This window comes from Protopterus annectens, chromosome 3.part1, assembly GCF_019279795.1.
Source record: "Protopterus annectens isolate FY-2018-M chromosome 3.part1, PAN1.0, whole genome shotgun sequence".
NCBI lineage: Eukaryota > Metazoa > Chordata > Ceratodontiformes > Protopteridae > Protopterus > Protopterus annectens.
In genome coordinates, this window is record NC_056732.1 from 1,832,225,561 (window position 1) to 1,832,240,533 (window position 14,973).

A 14,973-nucleotide genomic window follows, 5' to 3' on the forward strand; every position below is an offset into this window, starting at 1 on the left:
TCCACCTCATGAAGGTACTCACCAAGACCAGAGGATGAATTTAATTTTGGCACTACTACTCTCCCTTGCTGGCTGACTTTTCATCTATCCATTCAGACCCCAGTTGCCTGGCATGAATATTCTGATGCACTCTCAAGTTGTGCACACTTATAAAGCCCTTGTCACACATGGCACATTTATAGGGTTTCTGGTTGGTGTGAACATTCTGATACCTACCAATTTTCCCTTAGTTGTAAAACCCTTGTCACATGTGGGACATTTATAATGTTTCTGGCATTTTTAATTTCTCCAAGTATTTTGGGTTTCTAATACCATGATGGGAATGGACCCCATTCCTAAGTCAAGGTATGATTAAAGTTCATGAAATTAGTATTGTTTCACGGTTTGATGTCAGCCAAACGTGTTCTTTGCAGCACCCACAATTTGTCCAGTAATGACTCCTCCTGCAATTCATATGGTAGTACATGAATTGGTAACATATCTAAATATGACTGTAAATTCTTTTTTTATAAGACCCATTGTTCCTACTACTATTGGAATCGTCTGGGTATCTTTCTTTCACATGACTCTCATTTCTGCCTGCAGATCCAGGTATTTTATGACTTTGTGTCTCTCTGTACGCAAGACAATGTAGTCACTGGGTGTGGTGATTTCAATGATCAATGCTACTTTTGTCTTTTCTTGGACCACTATATCCTGTTTTCTAGCATCTATCTTTTGAACTGTTGGTATTGGGTGATCCCATGTGATATAAACTTTATCATTTTTTTATGATTCTTTGTGGCTCATGTTTCTAGTGTTTTTCAGCCACTTCAGTACCATAATGTTTGCACAATCTCCAGTGTAACAGTCTTGCCACATTATTATGCCTTTCAGTACACAGTCCCTCTGCCATTACTGCGCTGTAACCAGCAACAAGGTGTGGCCAGTGTGAACAATCTGATGACTTACCAGTGTTCTCTTAGTTGTAAAACCCTTATCACACGTGGCACATTTATAGGGTTTCTGGTTGGTGTGAACATTCTGATGCTCTGTCAGATGGTGCTTTCTTGCAAAACCCTTGTCACATGTAGGACATTTATAGGGTTTCTGGCCAGTGTGAACAATCTGATGCCTTACCAGTGATCCCTTAGTTGTAAAACTCTTGTCACACGTGGCACATTTATAGGGTTTCTGCCCAGTATGCACATACTCATGCACTGCCAGGTTATGCTTACTTATAAAGCCCTTGTCACATGTGGGACATGTATATGGCTTCTGGTCAGTGTGAATATTCTGATGCCTTGTCAGATGTGGCTTACTTACAAAACCTTTGTCACATGTGGCACATTTATAGGGTTTCTGGCCAGTGTGAACATGCTGATGTCTTATCAATTGCTGTTTAGTTCTAAAACCCTTGTCACATGTGGCACATTTATAGGGTTTCTTCCCAGTGTGGATAGTCTCATGACACATCATGTTGCCTTTACAATTAAAACTCTTGTCACATATAGTGCATTTATATGGTTTCTGACCAGTGTGGATATTCTCATGACATATCATTCTGTATTTTCGTTTAAAACTTTTATCACAAAAGTTGCATTTATAGGGTTTATATCCAGTGTGGATTTTCTCATGATTTATCATGCTGTTTTCAGATAAAGTCTTCTCACATATACCGCATTTGACAGATTTCTGCCAAGTGCTGTTGCTCTCATGTACTGGTAGACCTTTATGTGGAAAAGCCTGGTCACATTTCGTATGGTTGTCTGGTCCTCGGTCAATGTGGAACAAGTGATGCTTTTCCTTCCTTGACTTCTCTATATTGCCCTTGTCAGAAGTAGTACGTCTTGTACAAACACCTTCATGTACTTCCAAACTTCTTTTACCTTTAAAATCTTTTTCATGTGGGGCACAGTTATGCAGTTTCTTTCTGTTGCATATTTGCTCTTTTGTTGCCAAGTTATTATTATGTTTTTTCATACTGTGAATTAATTTATCAGACTGGCTGCTACTATGAAACATCAAACTGCTACTTTTAAGCTGACAGCGCAGCCTTTCCCCACCATGACCTTTCAGATGCATTTCAATTTTATTGATAAACTTATTTTTTTCCTTATAGTTAACATTTCTGGTTTTAAACTTCACTTTGCCTTTTCTTCTCATTAACATCTTATTTAGGAGAGCTTTGTTATGTTCATCATCATGGCATTTCCCATGGAATGGTTGAAGACTCTGTATCTCAGTGAAATCTGCATTCCTGTTGACTTGAAAGAAATTAGTGTCAGTATATGAAAATACACAGATATACACAGAAACAGCATACTGTTGCATAACATTTCAGTAATGAATGCATCTTCAACAAAAATCTAGCCTGTTCATGTGTCTCACTGTTGCTTCAAACTACATTTAACAAGGATAACTAGTAGCATTTAACAAGGATAACTAGTAGCATCTGATTGTGCCTGCAGTACAGTGGCGGCTGGTGACTTCAAATCAAAGGGGCCTGCAGCAGACAGCTGAATGGGTGGGGTCAACGGGTGGGGGTGTGGCCAACTAAAAAGGGGCAGAACTATGCTCAAAACCACAAAAAACAGGGACTTTAATTAAATACGCTGCCCTGGGTGCCAAACTGTCATGAGAGTCCCATCAAGACAAAATGAAGTGGAGAAAAAAAATATTTCAATGCATTGGCTACATGACAGCTTGCTTAATATCTAGATGGAAACAAAAAGGTTGTGAGGCATGAAAAAATAAATTACCTTTGAAATACATTACTGGAATGCCAGTCAAAATCAAGTATAAAAAACACGCATCACTCAACATGAACAACTTCTCCTTGCAGTGCAGTTCTAATTATAATTTATATTCAGCTTTATAAAAGTACCAAGTAATATGCTGGAAGTAGCAATCTATGTGATACTGATTACCCCGCTTGTAAAAATGTTTCTTATCCAAAAAGACCTGCTGTTTGACAACTATCTACCTGTTTCATGGGGAAAACATGATTGAAGTAAAGAATGAACAGCAAACAAACAAGCTCAAGACAAATTACTTAAAGGATTACTGCACAGGTTACGGACCACACATGATAGATTGGCATTCTGTTTAGTTTATGGGTAAAGCCTGCAAAGATTACTGCAAGTCTCCAACAAATGTAATGAGCTTCTGAAAACACTGTAATCCTGTCCTTTATTACAAATACTGTCATATGCATTTCAATACCTAAGGCTTATTTTATTTATTTATTTTACATTTGTTAACCGGGATTGTCCAACTGGACGAGGTTCATTTACAGCGGAGGCCCGGGGAGAAAAGCTCCACTTAATTAATACAACAGACAATGTACCCCATGTTTTACAAATCCTTACTTCTCAAAATATCTCCATAAGGAAGATATACAAGAGCAAAAGGAAACAATTCTTTATCTAGACTAAAAAGAGAAATCAAGACCATTTTTTAACGTCCATCCTAGCAGTTTTAAAATTCTTGGCTTCCATTTTTCATAATAGCACAAGTCACTATACAGTCAAGGTACAGCTGGCTGCAGTCTCGAATTTTCACATAGGCAAAGATCATCTGTCCTTAGCTTTCCTTAGGTTACACAAGGCCTTCCTCAAATGTACGTTTTTGCTGAGGCCACCAATCAAGGACCCCACCTCAACATGGGATTTGATTTTTCTCCAGGCTTTAACTCGTTTCCCCTTTGAACCTGCAGCAGAGTCTGATTTAAAATTTTTGTTCTGAAAAAACATTTTTCTAGCTGCTATTACTACATCTGCAAGAAGAGTTTTGAAAATTCAAGCTTTATATTGCCAGCCACCTTATATCAATTTTTCATGAAGACAGGGTTTCTGTTTGCACCAACCCTTCCTTTCTTCTGAAAGTAGCTTCTGAATTTCTCTTACCCAGTCCATTAATTTACCAGTGTTCTTTCCAAAATTCTGAAATAGTGGGGAATATATGTTTCATTTATTGGATGTACACAGACGGCTGAGCATTTATCTCCACAGAATAAAAGCTTTCAGGAAATTAGGCCATTTGTTTATTTCAATTTCAAAAGCTAAGTTGGAACAATCTGTGTCTCAAGTTACATTAGCACAATGGCTTACTGAATGCATTTCTTATGTTTATAAACACAAGAATTTGTCTTTACCAAGACTACCACTAGCTCATTCCACAAGGTCAATCTCCACTTCTTCCACTTTCAGAACTTCTGTAGATGACATTTGTGCTGCTGCTACTTGACCCAGAGCTCATACCTTCATTGTTCATTACAAGCTGGCTATAGCCACTAATCTAATTATACCTTGCTTCTTTTCATTATACTACCTACAACCTTAACTTCATTCATGCTTACCTGCTGGATTTATTACTGTTGTCTCTCCTGTTACAACCTATTACTACACTTTTTGCATATATAGCTATGTACTATTCCATTGAGTACATTACGCTCTTCTTATCCATTATATCCATAAGATTGTTTTGCTCTTTAATATTATTAATTTGTCTCTATTTGTATGTATTTGTATGTCTGTTTGGGGCTTTTTCCCCTTGGGTCTCCACTGAAAAAGGGTAAATTTTTACCCAGCTGGACCAACCCGGTTAACAAATGTGAAATAAATAAAAAATAAAATAAAATAATACATAATGTAAAGTAAATACTTTTGTTATTGAGCAGTATTTTGTGCATAATAGAACAGTATGCAAAGAAAGATCATATCAGCAATATATACAAGTAAACATTAAGTTAGTCATCAAAATATACAGACAGAGATCACAACAACATTTCCAAATGTCAAGGGATACCATTTGTTACTTTCATTTTTATCGAGGGTCTGATAATTGGAGAGAAGAGAGAAAGATGGTGGTAGCATACACTAGGATTAAGTAACACATGGACATAGCCAAGAGCTAATAAGATGAGCCTTAAGGGAGTTTTTGAATTTTTTGGTATTAGGTGCAGAAAATAGAGCTTTACCTGCTGTGTTTTTGGCCGTGGAGATAGAGAGGAGTGATTTGTTGGCAGAGCGGAGAGGTCGATTTGGAATGTAGTTAGTCAGTAGTTCCCTAAGGGCTGTAGTTTTTTAAGGACATTTTAGGTTGTTATAAGCTATGACTAATTGGTGGTAGGTTAATAACTGTGGGAGCTCAAGCCACTGAAGTTGGCTAAGAGGTATACAATGGAGTGTTCTAAAGAGGGAATTTTTTGCAAAATTGGTGATTTTGTTATAACACGTCTCACGTTTTTCCAGGTCAGATTTTCTAACATAGGTAGGTGCTGCATACATGAGTGTGGAAAGAAGGTGAGTTTGAGCTAGGGTGACCCGAGCTTGATCTGATAGTATTTTTGTGTGTATAGGGACCCCATTTTCTTGTGTAGCTTTTTAATAGTTTGAGAGATATGGATGTCAAAGTGTAGGTTGTCTATTTCGACGCCAAGCAGCTTGGTGTGGAGAGAGGGTGAAATGACAGTTCCATTATTGAAGGAGAGTGGACTGCTTTTTGATTTGTTTCGGGTAAATATAAGCAGTTTTGTTGGGATTTAAGATAAGTTGAATATCTGTGATCCACCTTTTTACTGAGGTAAAATATTCCTGAGCGAGATTCTGTAGGTTGGTGAGATTTGAGGCAGAGCAGATCAGGGTGGAATCTTCTGCATACTGTATGAGTGAAGCCTGTAGGGTAGAGGTATGTAGACTATTGGTAAAGATAGAAACGAGGAGTGGACCGAGTCTGGAACCTTGAGGTACACCAATGGTAGTTGGGAGTAAAGATAATACAACTCCTTGCCACTGGACAGCTTGTTGTCTGTCTGATAGTTTTTAAACCATGCAGAAGTGTTAGGGGCAAAGGATGGAGAGGTAAGGGTATCTATTAGAATGGAGTGGGAAACAAAGTCAAAAGCTTTAGAGAGGTCCAGGAATATAGCAGACACAAATCTGTTGTTATTTCTAAGTTGGTTAACCAGGTTTGTGAAAGAGAGAAGGGCTGAAGTTGTGCTGTGGTGTGGGCGGAAACAATGTTGTGTAGAAGAGAAGACATTGTTAGAGTCTAGGAAATGCATGTCCTGAGAGTGTATGCATTTCTCAAGTATCTTTGATAAAGGAAAAATAATGGCTATGGGGTGAGAGAAATCATAGAAATTCCCACCCTTATGAAGGGGAATAATGTAAGAGATTTTCCATAGTTGAGGGATGTGGGATTCCTGTAAGGAGTGGTTGATTAAGATTGAGACTGGGTAGGACAGAGTCGGCAGCCATTTTTAGGAAATTAGCAGGTATACCATCTGCTGCAAGAGTAGTGGGTTTAAGTTTTAAGAGGCTTATACATTATCTAGTTATGTAAATATTATCTGCATGGCAACAACAAAAAGGCTTTCAATGTTGATGATTTTTTAACAGTATGCTTATTAAAGCTTATTTGCATCTTACATTCTCAGACAAGCTTTCCTGATGGTCATTAAAGCATTGCTACTTAAATACCGAGCAAGAGGCACTGGAACAACATGCATTTTCTGAATAAGAAGCATAAAATCAACAGTATAAAAATATGACAGAAAACCAGAACATTCTTCAAAATCAAGGACAAATGAAAAGCTACTGTAGTGCTAGTGTCTACCTTGGCTGGGGGGATACTTTGCACACTTACTCTGCATAACAGCTGCTTGCCTTGCTTGGACACATCCAGAGTCACTACATGGGGAAGTGGGGTACAACATGTATGTCACAATTTGAAATGTCTCTGGTTGACTGTGATGGCCCTGACACATTTGTCATACCTCTCAACCTCAGAGCAAGAAATCTGGAAAAAGCCATAAATAGAAGTTGGACAAAGGCCCAAAAATAAGGACAATTTTTAAATATTACTCATAAACTTAGAAAGATAATAGAATAGTAGGTCTTGCATTAGTATGAATTTTCTGAAGGGTATGAAATCTGAAACTCAAATGTCTATCATTATTTTCTAACTTCAGTTTTTAATGATTTGCCACTAATTTCCCAGAAAAGCAATTTTATGAAAAAAGGACCAAATATGTGATGCAAAAATATGAAGTAGTGACACAATACAGATGGGAACCTGGCAAAGAAGGGACACTTTTTTTAATATTAGTACTTTTAAGTTGAGAAACTGACAAAAATAAGAGAATCTATATGCATTTCTAAAGTAAAAGTAATCTAACTCTGTTGATTACAATTATTAATTGTAAACCCTCCATGTTACTACCAAAATTGTCATTTTGCGGAGGAACTATTAGGGGGAGAGCAACATTTTGAGCCAAAATTGGGGGAGTTGAGAGGTTTGGATGTACTTAATTCTATAAAGTGATTTATTTGTGTATACCTATCAACCTCAACGCAGGAAATCTGGACAAGGCCAAATATATTGGGGGAACAAACAAACATTACTAAAATTACTCTTGAATAAACTTACAGTTGATAGAATAACAAGTCTTGCTTTAGCATGCATTTTTCTGAAGGGTATAAAGTCTGAAACTCAATGACTGTTATTAAGTGACTAATTCCTAAATGATTTGCCAGAAAACCACAAATTTTAGGAGGAATAAACCAAAAAGAAGCAAAAATCTATTCATTCTGCGAAAATCTGGACAATTGAGAGGTATACTTCAGCCAGGAGAACTGTGCGGCAGAAATCCTACACGATGGACTTGCCTCCCTACATGTGGACAATAAGTACCCCAATGCACACAAAAAACGAATATCTAAGAGAAATGATTGCTCCAATCTGGCTTCATCACTTTCTGTACCATTCAGACTCAATCAGTGAAAATATTCAGTAACAAAAACCTGGCGTACCAGAGCTGATCAGATAATCAATAAACACCAAATTATATGACTTGTATAATACAGTACAGTTGTTAGAGGGCATTTTAAATTTGTTTTTAACATTCTTCCAGTAAACAAGTCTACTCAAACTTCTACAATCCACCAGTATCAGTAAATATGCACAATCTCTGCAGAAGTAAAAGTCATCTAAATAATTCCACATTAAAGAGATCTGTAACTAATGAAGAGGTTGCTGCTAGAAAACAACTTTATATTTATATTGCTTCATCTACAAAAAGTACCGGTTGCCCTTGAGGAATAAATTGCCTATGTTACATTAAAAAATGATAAGCTAGTAATATTGCAATAGGGAATGGATGGCAAACTGATAACTAGCTTATAGTTACTAGTTATCTCCGCCAAAGAGGACAGCAGCATCCACCCCCTTTAAAAGTACAATATCAGCAATGCATCTAACCCACAGCCTTTTGCATCAAAAGTAAGTATTCGACCTGTTATGCTATTAACAATGCAAGCAGACTCAGCATAAGCAGCACTAAACTTCTCTTCCACTGAAGCTCTCAGCTCCTTGTAAAATGCACTCAAACTGTATCTCTCAACTTTGCAGCACAAGAAGTCTGGAAAAAGCCAAAATTTGTTGGGGGGGGGGGGACAAAAGCACAAAAAAGTACAGTTGTGTACACTTACCATAAATGTAGATGTTTGAGTGTATTCACTGCTGCAGTCATTACATTTGGGTAATCTGCTGGCAGGTTGCCCTCAGTCGGCCTGAATATCAAAGTCTTGGGTCCTGTGTCAGTTGCTGTCTCCTCTTCCATGAAGTCAGGTCGTCAGGGGTATAAAACATGCAGCCGATGCCATTTTATTCAGTTTTTCTTGCCCCAGATGTCAGGTGCCCCCCAAATGGGGAGAAAAAATATGTATGTATATATATATATATATATATATATATATATATATATATATATATATATATATATATATATATATATATATATATATATATAAATGCACTTTAGCAACATAAACTTTACCTTCATCTAAAAGCAAATACACCACAAAGGCTTTAGAATATAGTGAAGGAAATAGAAGTTCTAGAAGAAAAAGGGGGATGGTGGGTGGGTAACTCAGACTGCAACAGTGAATACACTCAAACATCTACATTTATGGTAAGTGTACACAACTGTACTATGTTCATGTTTCACTGTTACAGTCATTACATTTGGGTAGAATCCCAAAGCTATGGATGGGAGGATGGAACTAAATAGCAGTAGGGGCGGCTATAAGGCCCTGCAGAACTACAGTGGCAAAGACTGCCCTGGACTTAGAGAAGAGAGGCAAATGATAATGCTTTGTAAAAGTATGAACAGAGCACCAAGTAGCAGCTTCTAGAATGTCTTTGGTTGGGACTCCTCTGAGAAAGGCTGCTGAGGTAGAGGCAGCCCTGGTGGAAAGAGACCCGATTCCCTCGGGCACTGTTTTACCATGATTCAAGTAGCAGAAATTAATGCAGTGGCTTATCCACTTAGAAATAGTCTGCTTTGATATAGCTTTTCTCTCTGATCCTGCAGCAAATGCCACCAGTAGTTGCTCAGACTTTCATAGAGATTTGGTCCTGTTTAAGTAGAATCTTAGTTGTCTGTATACGTTCAATGAATGCAGAATCCACTCCCCCTTGTTCTGCGGATTTGGGTAAAATGTTGGCAGGTGAATTGTTTGGTTAAGAGCCACACTGGATACCACCTTAGGCATAAATGAAGGACTGGTCCTGAGGGACACCCTGTCCGGGTAAAATGTAATAAAAGGCTCCACAGCCATGAGAGCCTGTAGTTCTGAAACCCTTTTTGCTGAAGTGATTGCCAAAAGGAAAGCTGTCTTCCAAGATAAAAACTTTATATCCGCAGTAGCTGCTGGTTCAAAAGGAGGCAGGGTGAGTTTTTCCAGTACAAAACTGAGGTCCCATGCAGGAGTTGGTGATCTTCTGGGAGGCCTTAAATTTTTGGCCCCTCTAAGATACTGTTTTAGCAGAGGATGAGAAAAGATGGGAGGCTCCATGTTGTAATGAGCCGAGATGGCAGAGGCATGGATTTTTACTGAGGAAAAAGATAGGCCCTTGTCAAGCATCTCAGTCAAGTATTGTAAAATCTGAGGAATATTTGGTTTTGTTATGTCCGTTCCTTGTGCTTGGTTCCAAGCACAGAATCTCTTCCATTTATCAGCATAAGATTTTCTAGTATTAGGCCTTCTGGCTTCCAAAATGACATCCATCACAGATTTACTGAGAGGTGTTGTTTGAATAATTATATGATCAGCCATGCTTCCAGGTTCAAAGTTTGGAGCTGAGTGTGCAGAATTTGATTGCTCTGCTGAGACAGCAGATGAGGTATTTGAGGCAAGTACCAAGGAGGGAGTTGAGACATATTCCTTAGAATTGGGTACCAGTGCTGGCGAGGCCAGTCCAGTGCAATTAGGATCATTTTTGTTTTTTTCTGTCTGACCTTTAGCAAGACCTTGGGGAGAAGAGGCAGAGAAGGAAAGGCGTAGACTGATAGGTTTTTCCAACTGAAGGATATGGCATCCACTTTCCATGCTTGTCTGTGATAAGTCCTTGTGCAGAATTTGTCCAGTTGATGATTTTGGGGAGAGGCAAACAGATCTATGTCTGGGCTCCCCCATTTCTGTGTTATCATGCTGAAGACTTGTGGATCCAGTTTCCACTCGAGGGTCCATAACATTTCTGCTTAGGTTGTCTGCCAGAGTATTTTGTTTTCCAGGCAGCAATTGAGCTTGAAGATGTACTTGGTAAGTCAAGGCTGTGCCCCGCAATGCCATGGCTAGTCTGGAAAGGGGATAGGAATGTGTAACCCCCCTGCTTGTTTATGTACCACATAACTGTGGTGTTGTCCATCTTTATCAGTAGTTGTCCTGGATGAAGTAAGTCCTTGAAGGCTGTCAGGCCATTCTGAACAGCTAGCATCTCTTTCTGGTTGATATGCAGATGCATTTGTTTTGGGCTCCATATGCCCTGAATGCATCTCCTCGCCAGGTGGGCCCCCCAAGCATAGTCTGATGCATCTGTAGTTAGGGTTTGGGTGGCAGGGGGTAGAGTGAATGACAGACCCTTGTTTTGGTGACATGTCTCTGCCCACCAAAGAAACTCCTGTTGTAGGCAGGGAATGAGAGGAATCACTGTTTCCAGACTGTGACAATGTTGACTCCATAAACTTTTTAGGTACCACTGAAGTTTCCTCATATGCAGTCCTGCCTATGGAATTAGTAAAATGCAGGATATCATGAACCCAAAGACTGCAGAATATGTCTTGCAGATAACTGGGTTTTTGTTGCCATCTGTTTGAAGTATATAGTCAGTTGCCTTTGTTTGTCTGGTGTAAGGTAAGCCATCTGGGCAGTTGTATTCAAGCTTGCACCCAGGAATGTAATTTTTTGAGAGGGTACCAGTTGTGATTTCTTTTCGTTTATTGTGTACCCTAGGCATGTTAGAAGCCTTTTTACAAATGCCAGATGTTGAAGAATGTCCTTGTTTTCTGCTTGAATGAGACAGACATCCAAGTAAGGATAGATTTGTATGCTTCTTTGTCTGCAAAATGCAATTACTGGTCCCAGGCACTTTGTAAAGACCCTGAGCGCAGTAGATAAGCCAAAGGGCAGTGCAGAGAATTGGTAATGCATAAAACCTGCCTTGAAGCGGGAGGTATCTTCTGCATGATTCCCTTATTGGGATATGCAGGTATGCCTCTTAAGTCTAGAGTCACTAACCAAGCGTTCTTGCCCAGCATGGGTAGTAGCTGTTGCAAAGTCAGCATTTTGAATTTTGGGATGTCTAAGATCGTGTTCAGAATTGATAAGTCCAGTACTGGACGCCAGGCATTGTCTTTTCTGGGTACCAGGAACAGTCTTGAATAAAACCCTTGCCCTTTTTCCTGTTCTGGTACTGGTTGAATGGCCCCCATATCCATGAGGGATGTCATTGTTTCTGGGCCTCTGCCCATTGATTTTGTGGCAGATCCAGCCATCCATTTGGAATTGGCAAAGTATGGAAATGAAATCTGTACCCCTGGGATACTATGTTTAATACGACTTGTCCTATGTAATTAACTGCCAATTTTGAGCATGAAGTGCTAATTTTCCCCCAAATGGGGCTGCCAAAAGATAAGTGCTTGGTAATGGTAGAGGGAAGTCATTAAGACTGCTTACTGTAGGGTTGTGCTTTGCTTCCTCCAGATTTGGAGGTAGAGGCACCCCATTGCTTTGACCTGTAAGAACCCTGTGATTGGTATCTAGAGCCCTTTGAGCACCTGGATTTGCCTTGTGAGGCTCTGTTGGACACAGGAAAGGACCAATTTTTAGTAGGCCAGTGCCTACTGAATCTGTGTGGCTGCACGTGTAAGAAATCTTTTACAGTTTGCACAGATTTAGCTTTGTCTTCATTTTCTTTAAAACCCCTTCTGCCTTATTATCAAACAAAGTATCATGCTGTAAAGGGGCATCCAATAATTTAGCCTTAAGATGATCAGGCAGATTTTGCTCCTTGAGCCAGGCATGCCTTCTAACCACAGATCCAGTAACTGCGGCCCTGCAAGAGGCCTCCAAGGAATCAAAACCACATTGCAAAGTATGCTTTCCAACCTGTTCTGCTGCATGCAATAATTCCTGTAATTCTTTATTTTCCACACAATCAGAAATCAACATCATTTTCTGTTTCAATAAGCCCATAACATGCTGTTGATATTTAAGCATATGAAACTGGCAGTTTTAGGCCCTAATTGCCAAGGTTGCAGATGTATAAACCTTCTTTCCCCATCTATCCAGCGCCCTGGAATCTCTATCAGAGGGGGTAGGATTTTTGGCTGTAGAGGCCTTTAGACCTTTACACCTTTGGGACACTGAGATAGTTTCAGGATCAGCAGCAGGATATTTGAATAAAAATTTGTGGGAGTCAGCAACCCTGTAATATCTGTCTGGCTTACTAGGAGCCGGAGGTAGGGAATCAGGAGCCATGCTTGATTCCAAAAACACATCATCAACAATGTCTAATACAGGAGGTATAGCCAAAGACCTATGCTGAGGAAGAAGAAGAAAATCCCTAAGCCTTTTTTTTGATTCAGAGAAATCCTGACTCTCCCAATGAAAATGCTCCCTTAAGGTATGCAAGGTTTCCCCAAAAGAATAATCTTCAGGAGGAGATGCAGATGGAATGGACTCTTCTGCATCTGAATCCTCATAGGGTGGTATAGAAAATTCCTGATCAGAAGAAATAGAAACCTGATCTGAAGATTCATAATCAATGTCTTGCCTAGGCCTCTTAGCAGAGGGGGGGGGGGGTTGGCAACCCCTGATCAAGGTAATTAAGTCCTCAGCCATTTTGATCATCTGTTTTTTAGGCATAGGGGCCTGAGCATGTGGCTCATGCGTAATTTTTTTTAGACTTAGAAGTTGTTTTTGTCTTTGTTTTTGAAGCTGACATCGGTTTTATATAGAAATGTTGAGGCCTGAAAACACCCTTAGAAGCCGGTGCCTGCTCAGCGGCTCCAGACCCATCCAAGGAAGAGACATCCTCAGGTACAATACTCTGAAAATCTCGTGGCATACTGGACTCTGCATGGGTCTTGGTAGAGGCCTGCGACTGAAAAGTAGCGGGTATCAGGGGCTGCGAAAGTGCCTCACTGAGTACCGGTGAACTGGCGACTGGCTTAGGAGAAATTTCGTTGTCTGTTTTGGACCTCGATGGTCTGTCTTTTTCTTTGCGTTTTTTGTGAAATCCAGTAGTCGGATTGTTATCCGACAACATTTCAGGGTAATTAAATCTGGATCTAAAATATTTTGAAGCAAAAATATACCGACGCTTAATAGTGCGTTGGTTAAATCTAGCACAAAACCGACAGCAAGGCACGTTATGATCTGGACCTAGGCAAGGAATACAGTACAAATGAAAATCCTTATGAGGTATTTGCTTCCCACAAGTAATGCAATTATTAACTTTTACTGACATTGGTAAGGAGCAAGAAAAAGTTTCCCCAACGGGGTACTTAGCTTTAATTGAAGACTTTGGTTCTGAAACTCTAATGCGAAAATTTCAGGAGTCGGCCCACCGGCACTTGCGAACTGCTTCTGTTTCGGGCACCGCGCGGCAAGAAAGACTGAATAAAATGGCGTCGGCTGCATGTTTTATACCCCTGATGACCTGACGTCACGGAAAAGGAGACAGCAACCAACGCAGGGCCCAAGACTTTGATATTCAGGCCGACTGAGGACAACCTGCCAGCATATTACCCAAATGTAATGACTGCAACAGTGAAACACGAAGAACATCAGGGGCACATTTTAAACATTGCTCGTATAATCTTGGAAAGTTGCTAGACTATAATGTTGTGTTACCACCATGTATTTCACTGCCAAGTACTGAACCCAGGACCCTGTGTACTACAGTTAGAACAACATACCACTATGCCAAATGAGCTGTTTCTTGAAAGATGGGAAGACTGAGAATTAAATGGCTACCATTTAGTGAGTTCAGTTCTCACCATAGCGGAGAACATCTTAGCACAAAACACCTGAACAAAGCCAATAATGGGGGAATACAGCCCCCAAACATTCAGCGAGTTCAGCTATCACCATAGCTCTCAACCTCTTGGCACAAAACACCTGGACAAAGCCAATAATGGGGGATACAGGCCCATTATTATTCAACAAATCACTGAAGCCTCCACGATGAATGAGCAGCAAAGGATTTTATTTTTAAAATAAAACAAGCGCTTTCACGCACCTAACAAGTGCGCTTCATCAGGTTACAAAATTTAAGAATAAATATTCATCTTATATAGTGTAGCAAACATCCTAATTAACCGCATTTTTTGGCGGCTAAAGATAATTAAACAATTAGAAAACACTTAATTCCATTTGTACTTAAAGCCATAGCTCATATGGAAATTAGGCTTAGAAACTAATACAACTTTTTTTAAGGCTTACCACTACTACAATAAGATAATCTAGAAGTATATTAAAATGTGTGAATATCGACAGTGCACTCCTTCAGTTCATCAAAAAACCATACCTGTATAAATAGTTCAATGAACATTAGTATATACTTCTTCCTATCTAAGAAAATCAAAATATTTATTTTAAATAAATATATATATAATATATTGTGTTTGTATTTCTTAAATCT

General features: G+C 39.4%; 1 protein-coding gene across 1 annotated transcript in view; it reads right to left on the bottom strand.

Annotated features, from left to right (window-relative positions):
• Positions 1 to 834: 834 nt before the first annotated feature.
• The window catches only part of LOC122798722 (zinc finger protein 81-like), a 259,446-nt gene continuing 245,307 nt past the window's right edge, over positions 835 to 14,973 (bottom strand). The window contains exon 4 of the mRNA XM_044067819.1: positions 835 to 2,246. Within this exon, the coding sequence (XP_043923754.1) occupies positions 895 to 2,246 (1,352 nt within the window). The 3' untranslated portion in view covers positions 835 to 894. The remainder of the gene's footprint in view (positions 2,247 to 14,973) is intronic.